This window comes from Oncorhynchus mykiss, chromosome 23, assembly GCF_057628025.1.
Source record: "Oncorhynchus mykiss isolate SJ-2025 chromosome 23, ASM5762802v1, whole genome shotgun sequence".
NCBI lineage: Eukaryota > Metazoa > Chordata > Actinopteri > Salmoniformes > Salmonidae > Oncorhynchus > Oncorhynchus mykiss.
This window is the reverse complement of record NC_143044.1, coordinates 24601856-24623813: the sequence shown is the minus strand read 5'-3', so window position 1 is coordinate 24623813 and position 21958 is coordinate 24601856. Positions and strand designations below refer to the sequence as shown.

At 48.8% G+C, this 21958-nt stretch overlaps 1 protein-coding gene across 1 annotated transcript in view; it reads right to left on the bottom strand.

The window, feature by feature from the left end:
* Positions 1–21958, bottom strand: part of LOC110502629 (leucine-rich melanocyte differentiation-associated protein) — a 378878-nt gene that overhangs the window by 114247 nt on the left and 242673 nt on the right. The window contains exons 3-4 of the mRNA XM_021580813.3: positions 19885–20011; positions 18343–18482 (exon numbers count right to left, since the gene is read on the bottom strand). Coding sequence (XP_021436488.1) covers positions 18343–18482; positions 19885–20011 — 267 coding nt within the window. The remainder of the gene's footprint in view (positions 1–18342; positions 18483–19884; positions 20012–21958) is intronic.

Genomic DNA, 21958 nt, shown 5'->3' with positions numbered 1-21958 from the left:
GAGTGGATGGTTGAGTGGATGGGTTGAGGGCTGAGTGAATGGGTTGAGGGTTGAGTGGATGGGTGTAGGTTGAGTGAATGGTTTGAGGTTGAGTGGATGGTTGAGGTTGAGAGGATGGGTTGAGGGTTGAGTGGATGTGTTGAGGTTGAGTGGATGGGTTTAGGTTGAGTGGATGGTTGAGGGCTGAGTGGATGGGTTGAGGTTGATGTATGGGTTGAGGGTTGATGTATGGGTTTAGGTTGAGTGGATGGTTGAGGGCTGAGTGGATGGTTGAGGGCCGAGTGGATGGTTGAGGGTTGAGTGGATGGGTTGAGGGTTGAGTGAATGGGTTGAGGGTTGAGTGAATGGGTTGAGGTTGAGTGGATGGATTGCGGGTTGAGTGGATGGGGTTGAGGGTTGAGTGGATGGGTTGAGGGTTGAGTGGATGGGATGAGTGTTGAGTGGATGGGGTTGAGTGGATGGGTTGAGTGAATGGGTTGAGGGTTGAGTGAATGGGTTGAGGCATGAGTGAATGGGTTGAAGGTTGAGTGGATGGTTGAGGACTGAGTGGATGGTTGAGGACTGAGTGGATGGATTTAGGTAGAGTGGATGGTTGAGGGCTGAGTGGATGGTTGAGGGTTGAGTGGATGGGTTGAGGTTGAATGAACGGGTTGAGGGTTGAGTATATGTGTTGAGGTTGAGTGGATGGTTTAGGTTGAGTGGATGGCTTTATGCTGAGTGGATGGTTGAGGTTGAGTGGATGGGTTGAGGTTGAGTGGATGGGTTTAGGTTGAGTGAATGGGTTGAGGTTGAGTGGATGGTTGAGGTTGAGAGGATGGGTTGAGGGCTGAGTGAATGGGTTGAGGGTTGAGTGGATGGGTTTAGGTTGAGTGAATGGTTTGAGGTTGAGTGGATGGTTGAGGTTGAGAGGATGGGTTGAGGGTTGAGTGGATGTGTTGAGGTTGAGTGGATGGGTTTAGGTTGAGTGGATGGTTGAGGGCTGAGTGGATGGGTTGAGGTTGATGTATGGGTTGAGGGTTGATGTATGGGTTTAGGTTGAGTGGATGGTTGAGGGCTGAGTGGATGGTTGAGGGCCGAGTGGATGGTTGAGGGTTGAGTGGATGGGTCGAGGGTTGAGTGGATGGGTTGAGGGTTCAGTGAATGGGTTGAGGGTTGAGTGAATGGGTTGAGGTTGAGTGAATGGGTTGAGGTTGAGTGGATGGGTTTAGGTTGAGTGCATGGTTGAGGTTGAGTGAATGGTTGAGGGTTGAGTGGATGGGTTGAGGTTGAGTGGATGGGTTGAGGATTGAGTGGATGGTTGAGGTTGAGTGAATGGGTTGAGGTTGAGTGGATGGGGTTAGGTTGAGAGGATGGTTGAGGTTGAGTGGATGGGTTTAGGCTGAGTGGATGGTTGAGGGTTGAATGGATGGGTTGAGGTTGAATTAATGGGTTGAGGGTTGAGTGAATGGATTTAGGTTGAGTGGATGGTTGAGGGCTGAGTGGATGGTTGAGGGTTGAGTGGATGGGTTGAGGTTGAATGAACGGGTTGAGGGTTGAGTGAATGGCTTTAGGTTGAGTGGATGGTTGAGGGCTGAGTGGATGGTTGAGGGCTGAGTGGATGGTTGAGTGGATGGGTTGAGGTTTGAGTGGATGGGTTGAGGTTTGAGTGGATGGGTTGAGGGTTGAGTGGATGGGTTGAGGTTGAGTGGATGGGTTGAGGTTGAGTGGATGGTTCAGGGTGGAGTGGATGGTTGAGGGTTGAGTGGATGGGTTGAGGGTTGAGTTGATGGGTTGAGGTTGAGTCAATGTGTTGAGGGTTGAGTGAATGAGTTGAGGTTGAGGTTGAGTGGATGGGTTTAGGTTAAGTGGATGGGTTGAGGGTTGAGTGGATGGGTTGAGGGTTGAGTGGATGGGTTGAGGGTTGAGTGGATGGTTGAGTGAATGGGTTGAGGTTTGAGTGGATGTGTTGAGCGTTGAGTAGATGGGTTTAGGTTGAGTGAAAGGGTTGAGGTTGAGTGGATGGTTGAGGTTGAGAGGATGTGTTGAGGGTTGAGTGGATGGGTTGAGGTTGAGTGGATGGGTTTAGGTTGAGTGGATGGTTGAGGGCTGAGTGGATGGGTTGAGGTTGAGTGAATGGGTTGAGGGTTGATGTATGGGTTTAGGTTGAGTGGATGGTTGAGGGCTGAGTGGATGGTTGAGGGCTGAGTGGATGGTTGAGTGGATGCGTTTAGGTTGAGTGGATTGGTTGAGGATTAAGTGAATGGGTTGAGTGAATGGGTTGAGGTTGAGTGGATGGGTTTAGGCTGAGTGGATGGTTGAGCGTTGAGTGGATGGGTTGAGGTTGAATGAATGGGTTGAGGGTTGAAGGTTGAGTGAATGGATTTAGGTTGAGTGGATGGTTGAGGGCTGAGTGGATGGTTGAGGGTTGAGTGGACGGGTTGAGGTTGAATGAACGGGTTGAGGGTTGAGTGAATGGATTTAGGTTGAGTAGATGGTTGAGGGCTGAGTGGATGGTTGAGGGCTGAGTGGATGGTTGAGGGATGGGTTGAGGGTTGAGTGGATGGGTTGAGGTTTGAGTGGATGGGTTGAGGGTTGAGTGGATGGGTTGAGGTTGAGTGGATGTGTTTAGGTTGAGTGGATGGTTCAGGGTGGAGTGGATGGTTAAGGGTTGAGTGGATGGGTTGAGGGCTGAGTGGATGGGTTGAGTTGATGGGTTGAGGTTGAGTGAATGTGTTGAAGGGCTGAGTGAATGGGTTGAGGTTGAGTGGATGGGTTTAGGTTGAGTGGATGGGTTAAGGGTTGAGTGGATGGGTTGAGGGTTGAGTGAATGGGTTGAGGGTTGAGTGGATGGGTTGAGGGTTGAGTGGATGTGTTGAGCGTTGAGTAGATGTGTTGATGGCTGAGTGGATGGTTGAGTGAATGGGTTGAGGGTTGAGTGGATGGGGTTGAGGGTTGAGTGGATGGGTTGAGTGAATGGGTTGAGGTTGAGTGGATGGTTGAGGTTGAGAGGATGGGTTGAGGGTTGACTGGATGGGGTTGAGGGTTGAGTGGATGGGTTGAGGGTTGAGTGAATGGGTTGAGGGTTGAGTGAATGGGTTGAGGGTTGAGTGAATGGGTTGATGGTTGAGTGAATTGGTTGAGGTTGAGTGGATGGGTTTAGGTTGAGGGGATGGTTGAGGGCTGAGTGGATGGGTTGAGGGCTGAGTGGATGGGTTGAGGTTGAGTGAATGGGTTGAGGGTTGATGTATGGGTTTAGGTTGAGTGGAAGGTTTAGGTTGAGTGGATGGTTTAGGTTGAGTGGATAGCTTTATGCTGAGTGGATGGTTGAGGTTGAGGTTGAGTGGATGGGTTGAGGTTGAGTGGATGGGTTTAGGTTGAGTGAATGGGTTGAGGTTGAGTGGATGGTTGAGGTTGAGAGGATGGGTTGAGGGTTAAGTGGATGGGTCGAGGGTTGAGTGGATGGGTTGAGGGTTGAGTGAATGGGTTGAGGTTGAGTGGATGGGTTGAGTGGATGTGTTGAGGTTGAGTGGATGGGTTAAGGTTGAGTGGATGGTTGAGGTTGAGTGGATGGGTTGAGGGTTGAGTGGATGGGTTGAGTGAATGGGTTGAGGGTTGAGTGAATGGGTTGAGGGCTGAGTGAATGGGTTGAGTGGATGGGTGGATGGTTGAGTGAATGGGCTGAGGTTGAGTGGATGGTTGAGGTTGAGTGGATGGTTGAGGTTGAGTGGATGGGTTGAGGTTGAGTGGATGGGTTGAGGTTGATTTGATGGTTGAGGTTGAGTGGATGGGTTTAGGTTGAATGGTTGGGTTGAGGATTAAGTGAATGGGCTGAAGGTTGAGTGGATGGGTTGAGGGTTTAGTGGATGGGTTGAGTGGATGGGTTGATGTTGAGTGAATGGGTTGAAGGTTGAGTGGATGGTTGAGTGAATGGGTTGAGGGTTGAGTGGATGGGTTGAGTGGATGGGTTGAGTTTGAGTGGATGGGTTTAGGTTGAGTGGATGGGTTGAGGGTTAAGTGGATGGGTTGAGGGTTGAGTGGATGGGTTGAGGGTTAAGTGGATGGGTTGAGGGTTGAGTGGATGGGTTGAGCGTTTAGTAGATGGGTTGATGGTTGAGTGGATGGGTTGAGTGGATGGGTTGAGGGTTGAGTGGATGGATTGAGGTTTGAGTGGATGGTTGAGTGAATGGGTTGAGGGTTGAGTGGATGTGTTGAGGGTTGAGTGGATGGGTTGAGGTTGAGTGAATGGGTTGAGGTTGAGTGGATGGGTTTAGGTTGAGTGGATGGTTGAGGTTGAGTGAATGGTTTGAGGTTGAGTGGATGGTTGAGTGGATGGGTTGAGGGTTGAGTGGATGGGTTCAGGGTTGAGTGAATGGGTTGATGTTGAGTGAATGGGTTGAAGGTTGAGTGGATGGTTGAGTGAATGGGTTGAGGGTTGAGTGGATGGGTTGAGTAGATGGTAGAGTGGATGGGTTGAGGTTGAGTGGATGGGTTGAGGGTTGAGTGGATGGATTGAGTGGATGGGTTGAGGTTGAGTGAATGGGTTGAGGTTTATTGGATGGTTTAGGTTGAGTGGATGGTTGAGGGTTGAGTGGATGGGTTGAGGGTTGAGTGGATGGGTTGAGGTTGAGTTGATGGTTGAGGTTGAGTGAATGGGTTGAGGTTGAGTGGATGGGTTGAGGGTTTAGTGGATGGGTTGAGTGGATGGGTTGATGTTGAGTGAATGGGTTGAAGGTTGAGTGGATGGTTGAGTGAATGGGTTGAGGGTTGAGTGGATGGGTTGAGCGTTGAGTAGATGGGTTGATGGTTGAGTGGATGGGTTGAGTGGATGGGTTGAGGGTTGAGTGGATGGATTGAGGTTTGAGTGGATGGTTGAGTGAATGGGTTGAGGGTTGAGTGGATGTGTTGAGCGTTGAGTAGATGGGTTGATGGTTGAGTGGATGGGTTGAGGGTTGAGTGGATGGGTTGAGGGTTGAGTGGATGATTTGAGTGGATGGGTTGAGGGTTGAGTGAATGGGTTGAGGTGGAGTGGATGGGTTTAGGTTGAGATGATGGTTGAGGGCTGAGTGGATGGTTGAGTGGATGGGTTGAGGGTTGACTGGATGGGTTGAGGGTTGAGTGGATGTGTTTAGGTTGAGTGGATGGTTCAGGGTGGAGTGGATGGTTAAGGGTTGAGTGGATGGGTTGAGGGCTGAGTGGATGGGTTGAGAGTTGAGTGGATGGGTTGAGGGTTGAGTGGATGTGTTGAGCGTTGAGTAGATGGGTTGATGGCTAAGTGGATGGTTGAGTGAATGGGTTGAGGGTTGAGTGGATGGGGTTGAGGGTTGAGTGGATGGGTTGAGTGAATGGGTTGAGGTTGAGTGGATGGTTGAGGTTGAGAGGATGGGTTGAGGGTTGACTGGATGGGGTTGAGGGTTGAGTGGATGGGTTGAGGGCTGAGTGAATGGGTTGAGGGTTGAGAGAATGGGTTGAGGGTTGAGTGAATGGGTTGATGGTTGAGTGAATTGGTTGAGGTTGAGGGGATGGTTGAGGGCTGAGTGGATGGGTTGAGGTTGAGTGAATGGGTTGAGGGTTGATGTATGGGTTTAGGTTGAGTGGATGGTTTAGGTTGAGTGGATGGCTTTATGCTGAGTGGATGGTTGAGGTTGAGGTTGAGTGGATGGGTTGAGGTTGAGTGGATGGGTTTAGGTTGAGTGAATGGGTTGAGGTTGAGTGGATGGTTGAGGTTGAGAGGATGGGTTGAGGGTTAAGTGGATGGGTCGAGGGTTAAGTGGATGGGTCGAGGGTTGAGTGCATGGGTTGAGGGTTGAGTGAATGGGTTGAGGGTTGAGTGAATGGGTTGAGGTTGAGTGGATGGTTGAGGTTGAGTGAATGTTTGAGGGTTGAGTGGATGTGTTGAGGTTATGTGGATGGGTTTAGGTTGAGTGGATGATTGAGGTTGAGTGGATGGGTTGAGGGTTGAGTGGAAGGTTGAGTGAATGGGTTGAGGGTTGAGTGGATGTGTATAGCGTTGAGTAGATGGGTTGATGGTTGAGTGGATGGGTTGAGGTTGAGTGGATGGGTTGAGGGTTGAGTGGATGGGTTGAGTGAATGGGTTGAGGTTGAGTGAATGGGTTGAGGTTGAGTGAATGGATTGAGGTTGAGTGGATGGGTTTAGGTTGAGTGCATGGTTGAGGTTGAGTGAATGGTTGAGGGTTGAGTGGATGGGTTGAGGATTGAGTGGATGGTTGAGGTTGAGTGAATGGGTTGAGGTTGAGTGGATGGGGTTAGGTTGAGAGGATGGTTGAGGTTGAGTGGATGGGTTTAGGCTGAGTGGATGGTTGAGGGTTGAATGGATGGGTTTTAGGTTGAATTAATGGGTTGAGGGTTGAGTGAATGGATTTAGGTTGAGTGGATGGTTGAGGGCTGAGTGGATGGTTGAGGGTTGAGTGGATGGGTTGAGGTTGAATGAACGGGTTGAGGGTTGAGTGAATGGCTTTAGGTTGAGTGGATGGTTGAGGGCTGAGTGGATGGTTGAGTGGATGGGTTGAGGGTTGAGTGGATGGGTTGAGGTTTGAGTGGATGGGTTGAGGGTTGAGTGGATGGGTTGAGGTTGAGTGGATGGGTTGAGGTTGAGTGGATGGTTCAGGGTGGAGTGGATGGTTGAGGGTTGAGTGGATGGGTTGAGGGTTGAGTGGATGGGTTGAGGGTTGAGTGGATGGTTGAGTGATTGGGTTGAGGGTTGAGTGGATGTGTTGAGCGTTGAGTAGATGGGTTGATGGTTGAGTGGATGGGTTGAGTTGATGGGTTGAGGTTGAATGAATGTGTTGAGGGTTGAGTGAATGGGTTGAGGTTGAGTGGATGGGTTTAGGTTGAGTGAAAGGGTTGAGATTGAGTGGATGGTTGAGGTTGAGAGGATGTGTTGAGGGTTGAGTGGATGGGTTTAGGTTGAGTGGATGGTTGAGGGCTGAGTGGATGGGTTGAGGTTGAGTGAATGGGTTGAGGGTTGATGTATGGGTTTAGGTTGAGTGGATGGTTGAGGGCTGAGTGGATGGTTGAGGGCTGAGTGGATGGTTGAGTGGATGGGTTTAGGTTGAGTGGATTGGTTGAGGATTAAGTGAATGGGTTGAGGTTGAGTGAATGGGTTGAGGTTGAGTGGATGGGTTTAGGCTGAGTGGATGGTTGAGCGTTGAGTGGATGGGTTGAGGTTGAATGAATGGGTTGAGGGTTGAAGGTTGAGTGAATGGATTTAGGTTGAGTGGATGGTTGAGGGCTGAGTGGATGGTTGAGGGTTGAGTGGATGGGTTGAGGTTGAATGAACAGGTTGAGGGTTGAGTGAATGGATTTAGGTTGAGTGGATGGTTGAGGGCTGAGTGGATGGTTGAGGGCTGAGTGGATGGTTGAGGGATGGGTTGAGGGTTGAGTGGATGGGTTGAGGTTTGAGTGGATGGGTTGAGGGTTGAGTGGATGGGTTGAGGTTGAGTGGATGGGTTTAGGTTGAGTGGATAGTTCAGGGTGGAGTGGATGGTTAAGGGTTGAGTGGATGGGTTGAGGGCTGAGTGGATGGGTTGAGTTGATGGGTTGAGGTTGAGTGAATGGGTTTAGGTTGAGTGGATGGGTTAAGGGTTGAGTGGATGGGTTGAGGGTTGAGTGAATGGGTAGAGGGTTGAGTGGATGGGTTGAGGGTTGAGTGGATGTGTTGAGCGTTGAGTAAATGGGTTGATGGCTGAGTGGATGGTTGAGTGAATGGGTTGAGGGTTGAGTGGATGGGTTGAGTGAATGGGTTGAGGTTGAGTGGATGGTTGAGGTTGAGAGGATGGGTTGAGGGTTGACTGGATGGGGTTGAGGGTTGAGTGGATGGGGTTGAGGGTTGAGTGAATGGGTTGAGGGTAGAGTGAATGGGTTGAGGGTTGAGTGAATGGGTTGAGGGTTGATGTATGGGTTTAGGTTGAGTGGATGGTTTAGGTTGAGTGGATGGTTTAGGTTGAGTGGATGGCTTTATGCTGAGTGGATGGTTGAGTTTGAGGTTGAGTGGATGGGTTGAGGTTGAGTGGATGGGTTTAGGTTGAGTGAATGGGTTGAGGTTGAGTGGATGGTTGAGGTTGAGAGGATGGGTTGAGGGTTAAGTGGATGGGTCGAGGGTTGAGTGGATGGGTTGAGGGTTGAGTGAATGGGTTGAGGTTGAGTGGATGGTTGAGGGTTGAGTGGATGGTTGAGGGTTGAGTGGATGTGTTGAGGTTGAGTGGATGGGTTTAGGTTGAGTGGATGGTTGAGGTTGAGTGGATGGGTTGAGGGTTGAGTGGATGGTTGAGTGAATAGGTTGAGGGTTGAGTGGATGTGTTGAGCGTTGAGTAGATGGGTTGATGGTTGAGTGGATGGGTTGAGGTTGAGTGGATGGGTTGAGGGTTGAGTGGATGGGTTGAGTGAATGGGTTGAGGGTTGAGTGAATGGGTTGAGGGCTGAGTGAATGGGTTGAGGGTTGAGTGGATGGGTGGATGGTTGAGTGAATGGGCTGAGGTTGAGTGGATGGTTGAGGTTGAGTGGATGGGTTGAGGTTGAGTGGATGGGTTGAGGTTGAGTTGATGGTTGAGGTTGAGTGGATGGGTTTAGGTTGAATGGTTGGGTTGAGGATTAAGTGAATGGGTTGAAGGTTGAGTGGGTGGGTTGAGGGTTTAGTGGATGGGTTGAGTGGATGGGTTGATGTTGAGTGAATGGGTTGAAGGTTGAGTGGATGGTTGAGTGAATGGGTTGAGGGTTGAGTGGATGGGTTGAGTGGATGGGTTGAGTTTGAGTGGATGGGTTTAGGTTGAGTGGATGGGTTGAGGGTTAAGTGGATGGGTTGAGGGTTGAGTGGATGGGTTGAGGGTTAAGTGGATGGGTTGAGGGTTGAGTGGATGGGTTGAGCGTTGAGTAGATGGGTTGATGGTTGAGTGGATGGGTTGAGTGGATGGGTTGAGGGTTGAGTGGATGGATTGAGGTTTGAGTGGATGGTTGAGTGAAGGGGTTGAGGGTTGAGTGGATGTGTTGAGGGTTGAGTGGATGGGTTGAGGTTGAGTGAATGGGTTGAGGTTGAGTGGATGGGTTTAGGTTGAGTGGATGGTTGAGGTTGAGTGAATGGTTTGAGGTTGAGTGGATGGTTGAGTGGATGGGTTGAGGGTTGAGTGGATGGGTTGATGTTGAGTGAATGGGTTGAAGGTTGAGTGGATGGTTGAGTGAATGGGTTGAGGGTTGAGTGGATGGGTTGAGTAGATGGTAGAGTGGATGGGTTGAGGTTGAGTGGATGGGTTGAGGATTGAGTGGATGGATTGAGTGGATGGGTTGAGGTTGAGTGAATGGGTTGAGGTTTATTGGATGGTTTAGGTTGAGTGGATGGTTGAGGGTTGAGTGGATGGGTTGAGGGTTGAGTGGATGGGTTGAGGTTGAGTGGATGGTTGAGGTTGAGTAGATGGGTTTAGGTTGAGTGGTTGGGTTGAGGATTAAGGGAATGGGTTAAGGTTGAGTGAATGGGATGAGGGTTGAGGTTGAGTGGATGGGTTTAGGCTGAGTGGATGGTTGAGGGTTGAGTGCATGGGTTGAGGGTTGAGTGCAAGGGGTGAGGTTGAGTGGATGGGTTTAGGTTGAGTGGATGGTTCAGGGTGGAGTGGATGGTTGAGTGGATGGGTTGAGGGTTGAGTGGATGGGTTGAGTTGATGGGTTGAGGTTGAGTGAATGTGTTGAGGGTTGAGTGAATGGGTTGAGGTTGAGTGGATGGTTGAGAGGATGGGTTGAGTGGATTGGTTGAGGGTTGAGTGGATGGGTTGAGGGTTGAGTGGATGGGTTGAGGGTTGAGTGGGTGGGTTGAGGTTGAGTGGATGGGTTGAGGGTTTAGTTGATGGGTTGAGGGTTGAGTGGATGGGTTGATGTTGAGTGAATGGGTTGAAGGTTGAGTGGATGGTTGAGTGAATGGGTTGAGTGGATGGGTTGAGGGTTGAGTGGATGGGTTGAGGTTGCGTGGATGGGTTGAGGTTGAGTGAATGGGTTGAGGTTGAGTGGATTGGTTTAGGTTGAGTTGATGGTTGAGGTTGAGTGAATGGGTTGAGGTTGAGTGGATGGGTTGAGGGTTTAGTGGATGGGTTGAGGGTTTAGTGGATGGGTTGAGTGGATGGGTTGATGTTGAGTGAATGGGTTGAAGGTTGAGTGGATGGTTGAGTGAATGGGTTGAGGGTTGAGTGGATGGGTTGAGTGTTGAGTAGATGGGTTGATGGTTGAGTGGATGGGTTGAGTGGATGGGTTGAGGGTTGAGTGGATGGATTGAGGTTTGAGTGGATGGTTGAGTGAATGGGTTGAGGGTTGAGTGGATGTGTTGAGCGTTGAGTAGATGGGTTGATGGTTGAGTGGATGGGTTGAGGGTTGAGTGGATGGGTTGAGGGTTGAGTGGATGGTTTGAGTGGATGGGTTGAGGTGGAGTGGATGGGTTTAGGTTGAGATGATGGTTGAGGGCTGAGTGGATGGTTGAGTGGATGGGTTGAGGGTTGACTGGATGGGTTGAGGGTTGAGTGGATGTGTTTAGGTTGAGTGGATGGTTCAGGGTGGAGTGGATGGTTAAGGGTTGAGTGGATGGGTTGAGGGCTGAGTGGATGGGTTGAGTTGATGGGTTGAGGTTGAGTGAATGTGTTGAAGGGCTGAGTGAATGGGTTGAGGTTGAGTGGATGGGTTTAGGTTGAGTGGATGGGTTAAGGGTTGAGTGGATGGGTTGAGGGTTGAGTGAATGGGTTGAGGGTTGAGTGGATGGGTTGAGGGTTGAGTGGATGTGTTGAGCGTTGAGTAGATGGGTTGATGGCTGAGTGGATGGTTGAGTGAATGGGTTGAGGGTTGAGTGGATGGGGTTGAGGGTTGAGTGGATGGGTTGAGTGAATGGGTTGAGGTTGAGTGGATGGTTGAGGTTGAGAGGATGGGTTGAGGGTTGACTGGATGGGGTTGAGGGTTGAGTGGATGGGTTGAGGTTGAGTGAATGGGTTGAGGGTTGAGTGAATGGGTTGATGGTTGAGTGAATGGGTTGATGGTTGAGTGAATTGGTTGAGGTTGAGTGGATGGGTTGAGGGTTGATGTATGGGTTTAGGTTGAGTGGATGGTTTAGGTTGAGTGGATGGCTTAGGTTGAGTGGATGGCTTTATGCTGAGTGGATGGTTGAGGTTGAGGTTGAGTGGATGGGTTGAGGTTGAGTGGATGGGTTTAGGTTGAGCGAATGGGTTGAGGTTGAGTGGATGGTTGAGGTTGAGAGGATGGGTTGAGGGTTAAGTGGATGGGTCGAGGGTTGAGTGGATGGGTTGAGGGTTGAGTGAATGGGTTGAGGGTTGAGTGAATTGGTTGAGGTTGAGTGGATGGGTTGAGGGTTGATGTATGGGTTTAGGTTGAGTGGATGGTTTAGGTTGAGTGGATGGTTTAGGTTGAGTGGATGGCTTTATGCTGAGTGGATGGTTGAGGTTGAGGTTGAGTGGATGGTTGAGGGTTGAGTAGATGTGTTGAGGTTGAGTGGATGGGTTTAGGTTGAGTGGATGGTTGAGGTTAAGTGGATGGGTTGAGGGTTGAGTGGATGGTTGAGTGAATGGGTTGAGGGTTGAGTGGATGTGTTGAGCGTTGAGTAGATGGGTTGATGGTTGAGTGGATGGGTTGAGGTTGAGTGGATGTGTTGAGGGTTGAGTGGATGGGTTGAGTGAATGGGTTGAGGGTTGAGTGAATGGGTTGAGGGCTGAGTGAATGGGTTGAGGGTTGAGTGGATGGGTGGATGGTTGAGTGAATGGGCTGAGGTTGAGTGGATGGTTGAGGTTGAGTGGATGGGTTGAGGTTGAGTGGATGGGTTGAGGTTGAGTTGATGGTTGAGGTTGAGTGGATGGGTTTAGGTTGAGTGGTTGGGTTGAGGATTAAGTGAATGGGTTGAAGGTTGAGTGGATGGGTTGAGGGTTTAGTGGATGGGTTGAGTGGATGGGTTGATGTTGAGTGAATGGGTTGAAGGTTGAGTGGATGGTTGAGTGAATGGGTTGAGGGTTGAGTGGATGGGTTGAGTGGATGGGTTGAGTTTGAGTGGATGGGTTTAGGTTGAGTGGATGGGTTGAGGGTTAAGTGGATGGGTTGAGGGTAAAGTGGATGGGTTGAGGGTTGAGTGGATGGGTTGAGGGTTAAGTGGATGGGTTGAGGGTTGAGTGGATGGGTTGAGCGTTGAGTAGATGGGTTGATGGTTGAGTGGATGGGTTGAGGGTTGAGTGGATGGATTGAGGTTTGAGTGGATGGTTGAGTGAATGGGTTGAGGGTTGAGTAGATGTGTTGAGAGTTGAGTTGAGTAGATGGGTTGAGGTTGAGTGAATGGGTTGAGGTTGAGTGGATGGGTTTAGGTTGAGTGGATGGTTGAGGTTGAGTGAATGGGTTGATGTTGAGTGAATGGGTTGAAGGTTGAGTGGATGGTTGAGTGAATGGGTTGAGGGTTGAGTGGATGGGTTGAGTAGATGGTTGAGTGGATGGGTTGAGGTTGAGTGGATGGGTTGAGGGTTGAGTGGATGGGTTGAGGTTGAGTGAATGGGTTGAGGTTTATTGGATGGTTTAGGTTGAGTGGATGGTTGAGGTTTGAGTGGATGGGTTGAGGGTTGAGTGGATGGGTTGAGGTTGAGTGGATGGGTTGAGGTTGATTGAATGGGTTGAGGTTGAGTGGATGGGTTTAAGTTGAGTGGATGGTTGAGGTTGAGTGGATGGGTTTAGGTTGAGTGGTTGGGTTGAGGATTAAGGGAATGGGTTAAGGTTGAGTGAATGGGATGAGGGTTGAGGTTGAGTGGATGGGTTTAGGCTGAGTGGATGGTTGAGGGTTGAGTGCATGGGTTGAGGGTTGAGTGCATGGGTTGAGGTTGAGTGGATGGTTCAGGGTGGAGTGGATGGTTGAGTGGATGGGTTGAGGGTTGAGAGGATGGGTTGAGTTGATGGATTGAGGTTGAGTGAATGAGTTGATGGGTTGAGGTTGAGTGAATGTGTTGAGGGTTGAGTGAATGGGTTGAGGTTGAGTGGATGGTTGAGAGGATGGGTTGAGTGGATTGGTTGAGGGTTGAGTGGATGGGTTGAGGGTTGAGTGGATGGGTTGAGGGTTGAGTGGGTGGGTTGAGGTTGAGTGGATGGGTTGAGGGTTTAGTTGATGGGTTGAGGGTTGAGTGGATGGGTTGATGTTGAGTGAATGGGTTGAAGGTTGAGTGGATGGTTGAGTGGATGGGTTGAGGGTTGAGTGGATGGGTTGAGGTTGAGTGGATGGGTTGCGGTTGAGTGAATGGGTTGAGGTTGAGTGGATTGGTTTAGGTTGAGTGGATGGTTGAGGTTGAGTGAATGGGTTGAGGTTGAGTGGATGGGTTGAGGGTTTAGTGGATGGGTTGAGTGGATGGGTTGATGTTGAGTGAATGGGTTGAAGGTTGAGTGGATGGTTGAGTGAATGGGTTGAGGGTTGAGTGGATGGGTTGAGCGTTGAGTAGATGGGTTGATGGTTGAGTGGATGGGTTGAGTGGATGGGTTGAGGGTTGAGTGGATGGATTGAGGTTTGAGTGGATGGTTGAGTGAATGGGTTGAGGGTTGAGTGGATGTGTTGAGCGTTGAGTAGATGGGTTGATGGTTGAGTGGATGGGTTGAGGGTTGAGTGGATGGGTTGAGGGTTGAGTGGATGGTTTGAGTGGATGGGTTGAGGGTTGAGTGAATGGGTTGAGGTGGAGTGGATGGGTTTAGGTTGAGAGGATGGTTGAGGGCTGAGTGGATGGTTGAGTGGATGGGTTGAGGGTTGACTGGATGGGTTGAGGGTTGACTGGATGGGTTGAGGGTTGAGTGGATGGTTTGAGGGTTGAGTGGATGGTTGAGTGAATGGGTTGAGGTTGAGTGGATGGGTTGAGGGTTGAGTGGATGGATTGAGGTTTGAGTGGATGGTTGAGTGAATGGGTTGAGGGTTGAGTGGATGTGTTGAGCGTTGAGTAGATGGGTTGATGGTTGAGTGGATGGGTTGAGGGTTGAGTTGATGGGTTGAGGGTTGAGTGGATGGTTTGAGTGGATGGGTTGAGGGTTGAGTGAATGGGTTGAGGTGGAGTGGATGGGTTTAGGTTGAGAGGATGGTTGAGGGCTGAGTGGATGGTTGAGTGGATGGGTTGAGGGTTGACTGGATGGGTTGAGGGTTGAGTGGATGGTTTGAGGGTTGAGTGGATGGTTGAGTGAATGGGTTGAGGTTGAGTGGATGGGTTTAGGTTGAGAGGATGGTTGAGGGCTGAGTGGATGGTTGAGTGGATGGGTTGAGGGGTTGACTGGATGGGTTGAGGGTTGACTGGATGGGTTGAGGGTTGAGTGGATTGGTTGATGATTGAGTGGATGGGTTGAGGGATGAGTGGATGGGTTGAGGTTGAGTGAATGGGTTGTGGTTGAGTGGATGGGTTTAGGTTGAGTGGATGGTTGAGGTTGAGTGGATGGGTTTAGGTTGAGAGGATGGTTGAGTGGATGGGTTGAGGGGTTGACTGGATGGGTTGAGGGTTGACTGGATGGGTTGAGGGTTGAGTGGATTGGTTGATGATTGAGTGGATGGGTTGTGGTTGAGTGGATGGGTTTAGGTTGAGTGGATGGTTGAGGTTGAGTGGATGGGTTAAGGTTGAGTGAATGGGTTGAGGGTCGAGGTTGCGTAGATGGGTTTAGGCTGAGTGGATGGTTGAGGGTTGAATGGATGTGTTGAGATCTAATGGTTGAGGGTTGAGTGCATGGGTTGAGGATTGAGTGGATGGGTTGAGTGGAAGGGTTGAGGTTAAGTGGATGGGTTTAGGTTGAGTGGATGGGACGAGGTTGTGTGAATGTCTGGATGGTTGAGTGAATGTGTTGAGGGTTGAGGGGATGGGTTGAGGGATGAGTGGATGGGTTGAGGGTTGAGTGGATGGTTGAGTGAATGGGTTGAGGGTTGAGTGGATGGGTTGAGGGTTGAGTAGATGGGTTGAGGTTGAGTGAATGGGTTGAGGTTGAGTGGATGGGTTGAGGTTGAGTGAATGGGTTGAGGTTGAGTGAATGGGTTGAGGTTGAGTGAATGGGTTGAGGTTGAGTGAATGGGTTGAGGTTGAGTGGATTGGTTTAGGTTGAGTGGATGGTTGAGGTTGAGTGGATGGGTTTAGGTTGAGTGGATGGTTAAGGTTGAGTGGATGGGTTTAGGTTGAGTGGTTGGGTTGAGGATTAAGTGAATGGGTTAAGGTTGAGTGGATCGGTTGAGGGTTTAGTGGATGGGTTGAGTGGATGGGTTGATGTTGAGTGAATGGGTTGAAGGTTGAGTGGATGGTTGAGTGAATGGGTTGAGGGTTGAGTGGATGGGTTGAGTGGATGGGTTTAGGTTGAGTGGATGGGTTGAGGGTTGAGTGGATGGGTTGAGGTTGAGTGGATGGGTTGAGGTTGAGTGGATGGGTTTAGGTTGAGTGGATGGTTGAGGTTGAGTGAATGGGTTGAGGTTGAGTGGATGGGTTTAGGTTGAGTGAATGTGTTGAGGGTTGAGTGAATGGGTTGAGGTTGAGTGGATGGGTTGAGGGTTGAGTGGATGGGTTGAGGGTTGAGTGGATGGGTTGATGTTGAGTGAATGGGTTGAAGGTTCAGTGGATGGTTGAGTGAATGGGTTGAGGGTTGAGTGGATGGGTTGAGTAGATGGTTGAGTGGATGGGTTGAGGTTGAGTGGATGGGTTGAGTAGATGGTTGAGTGGATGGGTTGAGGGTTGAGTGGATGGGTTGAGGTTGAGTGGATGGGTTGAGGTTGAGTGGATGGGTTTAGGTTGAGTGGATGGTTGAGGTTGAGTGAATGGGTTGAGGTTGAGTGGATGGGTTTAGGTTGAGTGAATGTGTTGAGGGTTGAGTGAATGGGTTGAGGTTGAGTGGATGGGTTGAGGGTTGAGTGGATGGGTTGAGGGTTGAGTGGATGGGTTGATGTTGAGTGAATGGGTTGAAGGTTCAGTGGATGGTTGAGTGAATGGGTTGAGGGTTGAGTGGATGGGTTGAGTAGATGGTTGAGTGGATGGGTTGAGGTTGAGTGGATGGGTTGAGTAGATGGTTGAGTGGATGGGTTGAGGGTTGAGTGGATGGGTTGAGGTTGAGTGGATGGGTTGAGGTTGAGTGAATGGGTTGAGGTTGAGTGGATGGGTTTAAGTTGAGTGGATGGGTTGAGGTTGAGTGAATGGGTTGAGGTTGAGTGGATGGTTGAGGGCTGAGTGGATGGTTGAGGGTTGAGTGGATGGGTTGAGGGTTGAGTGGATGGGTTGAGTTGATGGGTTGAGGTTGAGTGAATGTGTTGAGGGTTGAGTGAATGGGTTGAAGTTGAGAGGATGGGTTTAGGTTGAGAGGATGGTTGAGGGTTGAGTGGATGGGTTGAGGGTTGACTGGATGGGTTGAGGTTGAGTGAATGGGTTGAGGATTGAGTGGATGGTTGAGGGTTGAGTAGATGGGTTGAGGGTTGAGTGGATGGGTTGAGGGTTGAGTGGATGGGTTGAGGATTGAGTGGATCGGTTGAGGGCTGAGTGGATGGGTTGAGTGGATGGGTTGAGGTTGAGTGAATGGGTTGAGGTTGAGTGGATGGGTTTAGGTTGTGTGGATGGCGAGGGCTGAGTGGATGGTTGAGGGTTGAGTGGATGGGTTGAGGGTTGAGTGGATGGGTTGAGGTTGAGTGAATAGGTTGAGGTTGAGTCAATGAGTTGAGGATAGGTTGAGGGTTGAGTGGATGGGTTGAGGGTTGAGTGGATGGGTTGAGAGTTGAGTGGATGGGTTGAGAGTTGAGTGGGTGGGTTGAGGCTTGAGTGGATGGTTGAGGGTTAAGTGGATGGGTTGAGGGTTGAGTGGATGGGTTGAGGGTTGAGTGAGCACCGGGGTGAGTGCATGTGGTGGTTAAAGGGCACCTGAGGCAAGACTGTCCACCTGTAGCAAGTCTTTGATCAGGGCGGAACAAGAGATCACGAAATGAGATTATGTCATTCGAGTCTGCGTGTAAACATGACAAGTAACAATAGGCTCTGTGTCACGATGGGAGTATGACATCGCTAGGTCATTTTTCCTCCTTCACAACACAGAAAGAGAGAGAGAGAGAGAGAGAGAGAGAGAGAGAGAGAGAGAGAGAGAGAGCGAGAGAGCCTCGAAGGAGCGCAAGAGAGAGAGTATTCCACCCCTCAACCCCAAGGCAGTGCCGTGTATCCGATTACGAGACAGGTTGCTTCTGTGCTAGAATAATTCTGTTGTTACTGTATCCTAGCTTCAAAACCCAAAGTGTGTGTATTTTTCAATTTCTGTGTTCCATCTTTATGTCATTGGACTTTTTTTTAAATAGTCCAGTGAGTGCCACAGCAGTTGACTGCTGCCCTTTGTAATTGAGATGGCCTGTGAGCCTGTCGGGGGCAGGGGCCTGGCTGGGGCTTAGAGGCTGAGACTGGGGCTTCATGGACACGGCCTATTCCCTGCCCTGGGCCAGAGTTGTGATGACCTGCATACAGCCTAACCCCGTCAGACATGGAATCTGCACCAGGCTCAAATTGATGTTTTACAGTGTGACACATTATGAATATTACATAACAAGAGCATAGACAGTGTCAGCACTCAGTCAGTCAGGGCAGAACGGCTTCACTTAGCAGTAAGATAAGTATGGGAGGGGGAGAAAGAGAGAAAGAGAGAAAGAGAGAAAGAAAGAGAGAGAGAGAGAGAGAGAGAGAGAGAGAGAGAGAGAGAGAGAGAGAGAGAGAGGCATAGAGAGAGAGAGAAAGAAAGAGAGAGACAGAGAGATACAAAAAGAGTGAGGGTGAGACCGAGAGATAGAGACAGAGTGAGGGAGAAAGAGAGAGACAGAGAGGCTTACAGCCAATCGTTGGTGCTAGTAAATGATTAATACAGAACACAGAGTCAGAAATAAGCACTTAGGGCTAAAACAGACAAAAGAGAATGTGTGTTTTTTCCTTTTATCGTGTTTCATGTAAAAGAGGCTGACAAAGGGTGGTCACATTGCATGGCTTGAGGAGAGGCTGTGATGTTTAATGCATGGTCTGCTCTGCTAGTAAACACTCATTTGTGGCGGTGACTAGTCACACATGAAATGCATTTTGCCCAACCAGAATGTGGAGAGGAAGCTTTTACAACCATGAGGTTCCATCCACAATCTGGTTGGGACAAGGAATGTTTGTTCCTCATTCAGTGTAAATAAAAAGTATACACAAATATAATAACCTACAAAAAATGTAAAAAACGTTAATAAAAAATTAAACAAATATTGGAAAAAAAGGATTCATGTAACTTTTATTTAAAATAAGTATGTTTAGAATCCTGAACAGGACAGAGAACAGACACCAATGTTGTTATGACATCATCACTGTGCGACTCTTTGGCAATGACCTGTGTGTGAGTGTGTACCTGTATCTCTGGTAGTCGTCCTCATCCTTGTCCAGGCTGACCAGCTGGTTGGGACAGACCTCGTTTCCCAGCAGGCTGAGGTACTGCAGCGACGGTGCCGCCTTCGCCAAGTGCTCCAGCAGCTCCTCAATGTCAGTCAGGTGTCAGCGGTCAGAGGTCAAGGAGCCAACACGGTTAATTACATTACCATTTACCCCAGACCCCCCTCACTTACACACGCACGCACACACACAGACCTCCCTCCCACACACACCACTATGAAATTCACGATGGCCTTCAGAGGGCATAGGTCATAGGCATCGTGTTGTTGTGTGAGGGAGCAGACAGAAAGGCTCAATTTAAGGCTCAGAGTTTGGCATATATTTTCCTGTTTGTTCCCTGTATTTTCTCTCTCTCTCTTTCCACCCTCCTCTTTTTCTTCCTCTCTCTCTCTCCCTTTCTTCTTCTCCTTCTCTCCCCCCTCTCTCCTAGGTGACCGGGTAAATGATGGATGCCTTGTGGTTCAAACGGTCGGTGATTCCAGAGCCGTAGCTGACGGGAAAAAAGTCCCCCCCCCCCAAACATGAAAAAAAAAGCAACCAGCCTCCCAAACAAAACCAGCCTCCCAGACACATTCATCACTAATACATTCACTTCATTGGAAAATTGAGCCCCAAAGTGTCAAAATACAAGCGCACTAATGCAGTGGTGGAGTGTGTAAAATGGCACAGCTCCACATCAGGATGTGGTCTAATTGGGCCATTAGCATGTGCAGGCCACTTCACAACCTGACTCAGAGCTTCAGAGCCGCTGACACGCACTTCTAGGAGCCCCACTTTTAATGTTGACACGGGAGGTGTGTTTTTGCATCATTACCCTGTAGATGGATCTACTAGGGAGAGGCTACCAGGGGGGACAAGGACACATAGATAGGCTGGGTTCTTAACACTAAAGGAGGAAGTTGAAACATATTTTCCGTCTGATCATAAGTAGTGGCGCAGTGTTTGGGTTTGAGTGCTTACGGTTAACCTGGTTTACTATTCAATGAGGAAACTACATGTAGTTTTTAAATTATCGTCTCTGCAATTGTTAGGAGGTTTTCAGTTTTTCCCACTACTACACTGCATGGGATATTACACTACTGGTTCATTTGACAATGTTCATAATTGGTTATACAACTAATATAAATTTAAAAGTGCTCTTTCTCAAAGCATTTGGTAGGTTCAGACGTTTCTCCATTTCCCGTTTCTTCCTCAACATATCAACACAGCCCCTACTGGCTTTTATTCCTGTCTCCACTAGAGGTCCCCGTGGCTTAGAAACTAGTCTGTGGGGTCTAAACTACAGCACAAAGACCCAGATACCTTTATAGCACTGCATTTACACTCACTACAAACACACTATTAGAGACTTCCACAGACTTTGAGAACACAGCGATAAAGAGTCAAATCAGAGATATAGAAGTACAACAAACAGCAAAGACAATGGCTTGTGGCCTGTAGCCTTAGCCCATGCTGAAGAATGAGAGGCAGATAGTGAGTGCCGCTCTGCTTGAAAGGATATTTGGTTCTTATTGAGTGTTAGGGTGTGGAGGGTGGGTAACCTGGGCAACTGGAGGTCGTTTCCGAGCAGATTGTTGTCGACGACCAGTTCTTCCAGCCCAGTGAACGCTTTGAGGCCCGCCAGTGACCTGCAATGATAAGGCGAGAGAGAGAGAAAGAGAAAGAGAGAGAGAGAGAGAGAGAGAGAGAGAGAGAGAGAGAGAGAGAGAGAAAAAGAGAAAGAGAAAGAGAGAGACAGCGAGAGAGAGAGACAGCGAGAAAGAGAGAGAGAGAGCGAGAGAGAGACAGCGAGAGAGAGCGAGAGAGAGAGAGCGAGAGAGAGACAGCGAGAGAGAGACAGCGAGAGAGAGAGAGCGAGAGAGAGACAGCGAGAGAGAGACAGCGAGAGAGAGCGCGAGAAAGCGAGAGAGAAAAATACAAATTATACGGCTGTGCAGACGGCCATTACGTGCAGAAATAAATATTTCTGCCTCCCTCTTTTCACGCGTCTGGAGAGGCAGGGAGAGTTCGGGTAGGGGCCTGTCAGAGGGTTGAATGGTGTGAATTAGTGGTGCTGAGTTCCCCTGGCATGGCCTGGACCCGGGACTCAGCCGCGACCAGCTTCCTTCTACGCTGGCAGGATGAGGGATGGGGGTCACCAGTCAGTAGCCAGGATTCAAAACAAAAGGCTTCAGAAATGTGGCGGGCAGGATGAATTTGTCAATGTCTTGTGCCTGGAGGCGCCCGCTTTGGCCTGACCCTAACCCTCCATTCCCAAGACAAATCACTCTGTCACACTTCACCTTCACTCCCCGGACACAAATTTAACTTGTCATCCATCATCTTCACAGCCCAACCAGTAGAATACAGAATACGTATTCCGGCAATCACAGACGGAATGGAAAGGGAAACTTGTTTGCAAACTGTGATGGGGGTTGGTTTAAAGGTTTTAACACCAAAGCATTTTAGTAAAAACATTTTGGGGGACTATTTGTATCCCTGTGATGCAGTCACATATTTCTCTTATGCACACAAGCACACCCACATCACACACTAAGCATAATGATGATTGAGAGCATTACTCAATTGGTTGGGGCCTTGCACAGTTCAAGCCTTGTTGAAGGTGTACAAAGCCATGTGTGCGTTGTATAATCAGTGTGACCACTAGAAATAAACTTTGATGTCAGACGTTTGAAAAGGTCGGTGAAAGTCAATAGGCTACATGGCTTCCTTGGCGTTCACATAAAAAGCACTGGGTGTGAACTGCTCAGACCACTGCGCCACCGAAGTTCAAACAGCATAATCCCTTATACTAGACCCACTGTCATTTCCACTATGTGAAATTAAGAAGAAAAAATAGAAATTAAGCAAATTGATTGCACCCAAATTAGACATTTAAATGTATAGGATTCAGATTATATTCAATATATATATAGCACCCAACATGTGACTTGGACCAAACTTCTTCTTAACAATGATATAAAGAACACATTTTTGGCGGTTAAAAGTCACCCACGGACCCTTCAAGACATGCTAGCCTCCCCTGTTATTGTAATGGTGAGAGGTTAGCATGTCTTGGGGGTATGATATTTGTGCGTCTGTAACTTTCTCACTCATCATTATTCAATTTCATTCAGGATTATCTGTAATCATGGTAGCATCCACATGAATGTACAAGTGTTTAGAAACATTTTCTACTCTTATTTATAATAAAAGTGACTCCAAAATGACACAATACATTATTTACCATTTATTTCTATTGTGCACAACATAATCTGAAACGCAACCAAAACTAACTACAAATCCATCCAACACGTTTGTAGAGTCACACACTTGATGTAGTCTTTAGGCGTGTCAACAATACACCCGTAACTTTTTGGGAAAAAATATATATTACTTGTTAAACAAAATCTCTTTCTCTGAACAATTGTATAAGTATAAAATAACATAAATTCCCAATGTGTTTGTGTTCATCATGCGTTCAGGCTACACTGTCAGCATTATATAATGGAGTCAATCATTGACATGTAAACCTGCCAGGAGCTGGCTGAGACTGGATCTAATAGGACTATTTTCTGACTCATGACTGTCATTTC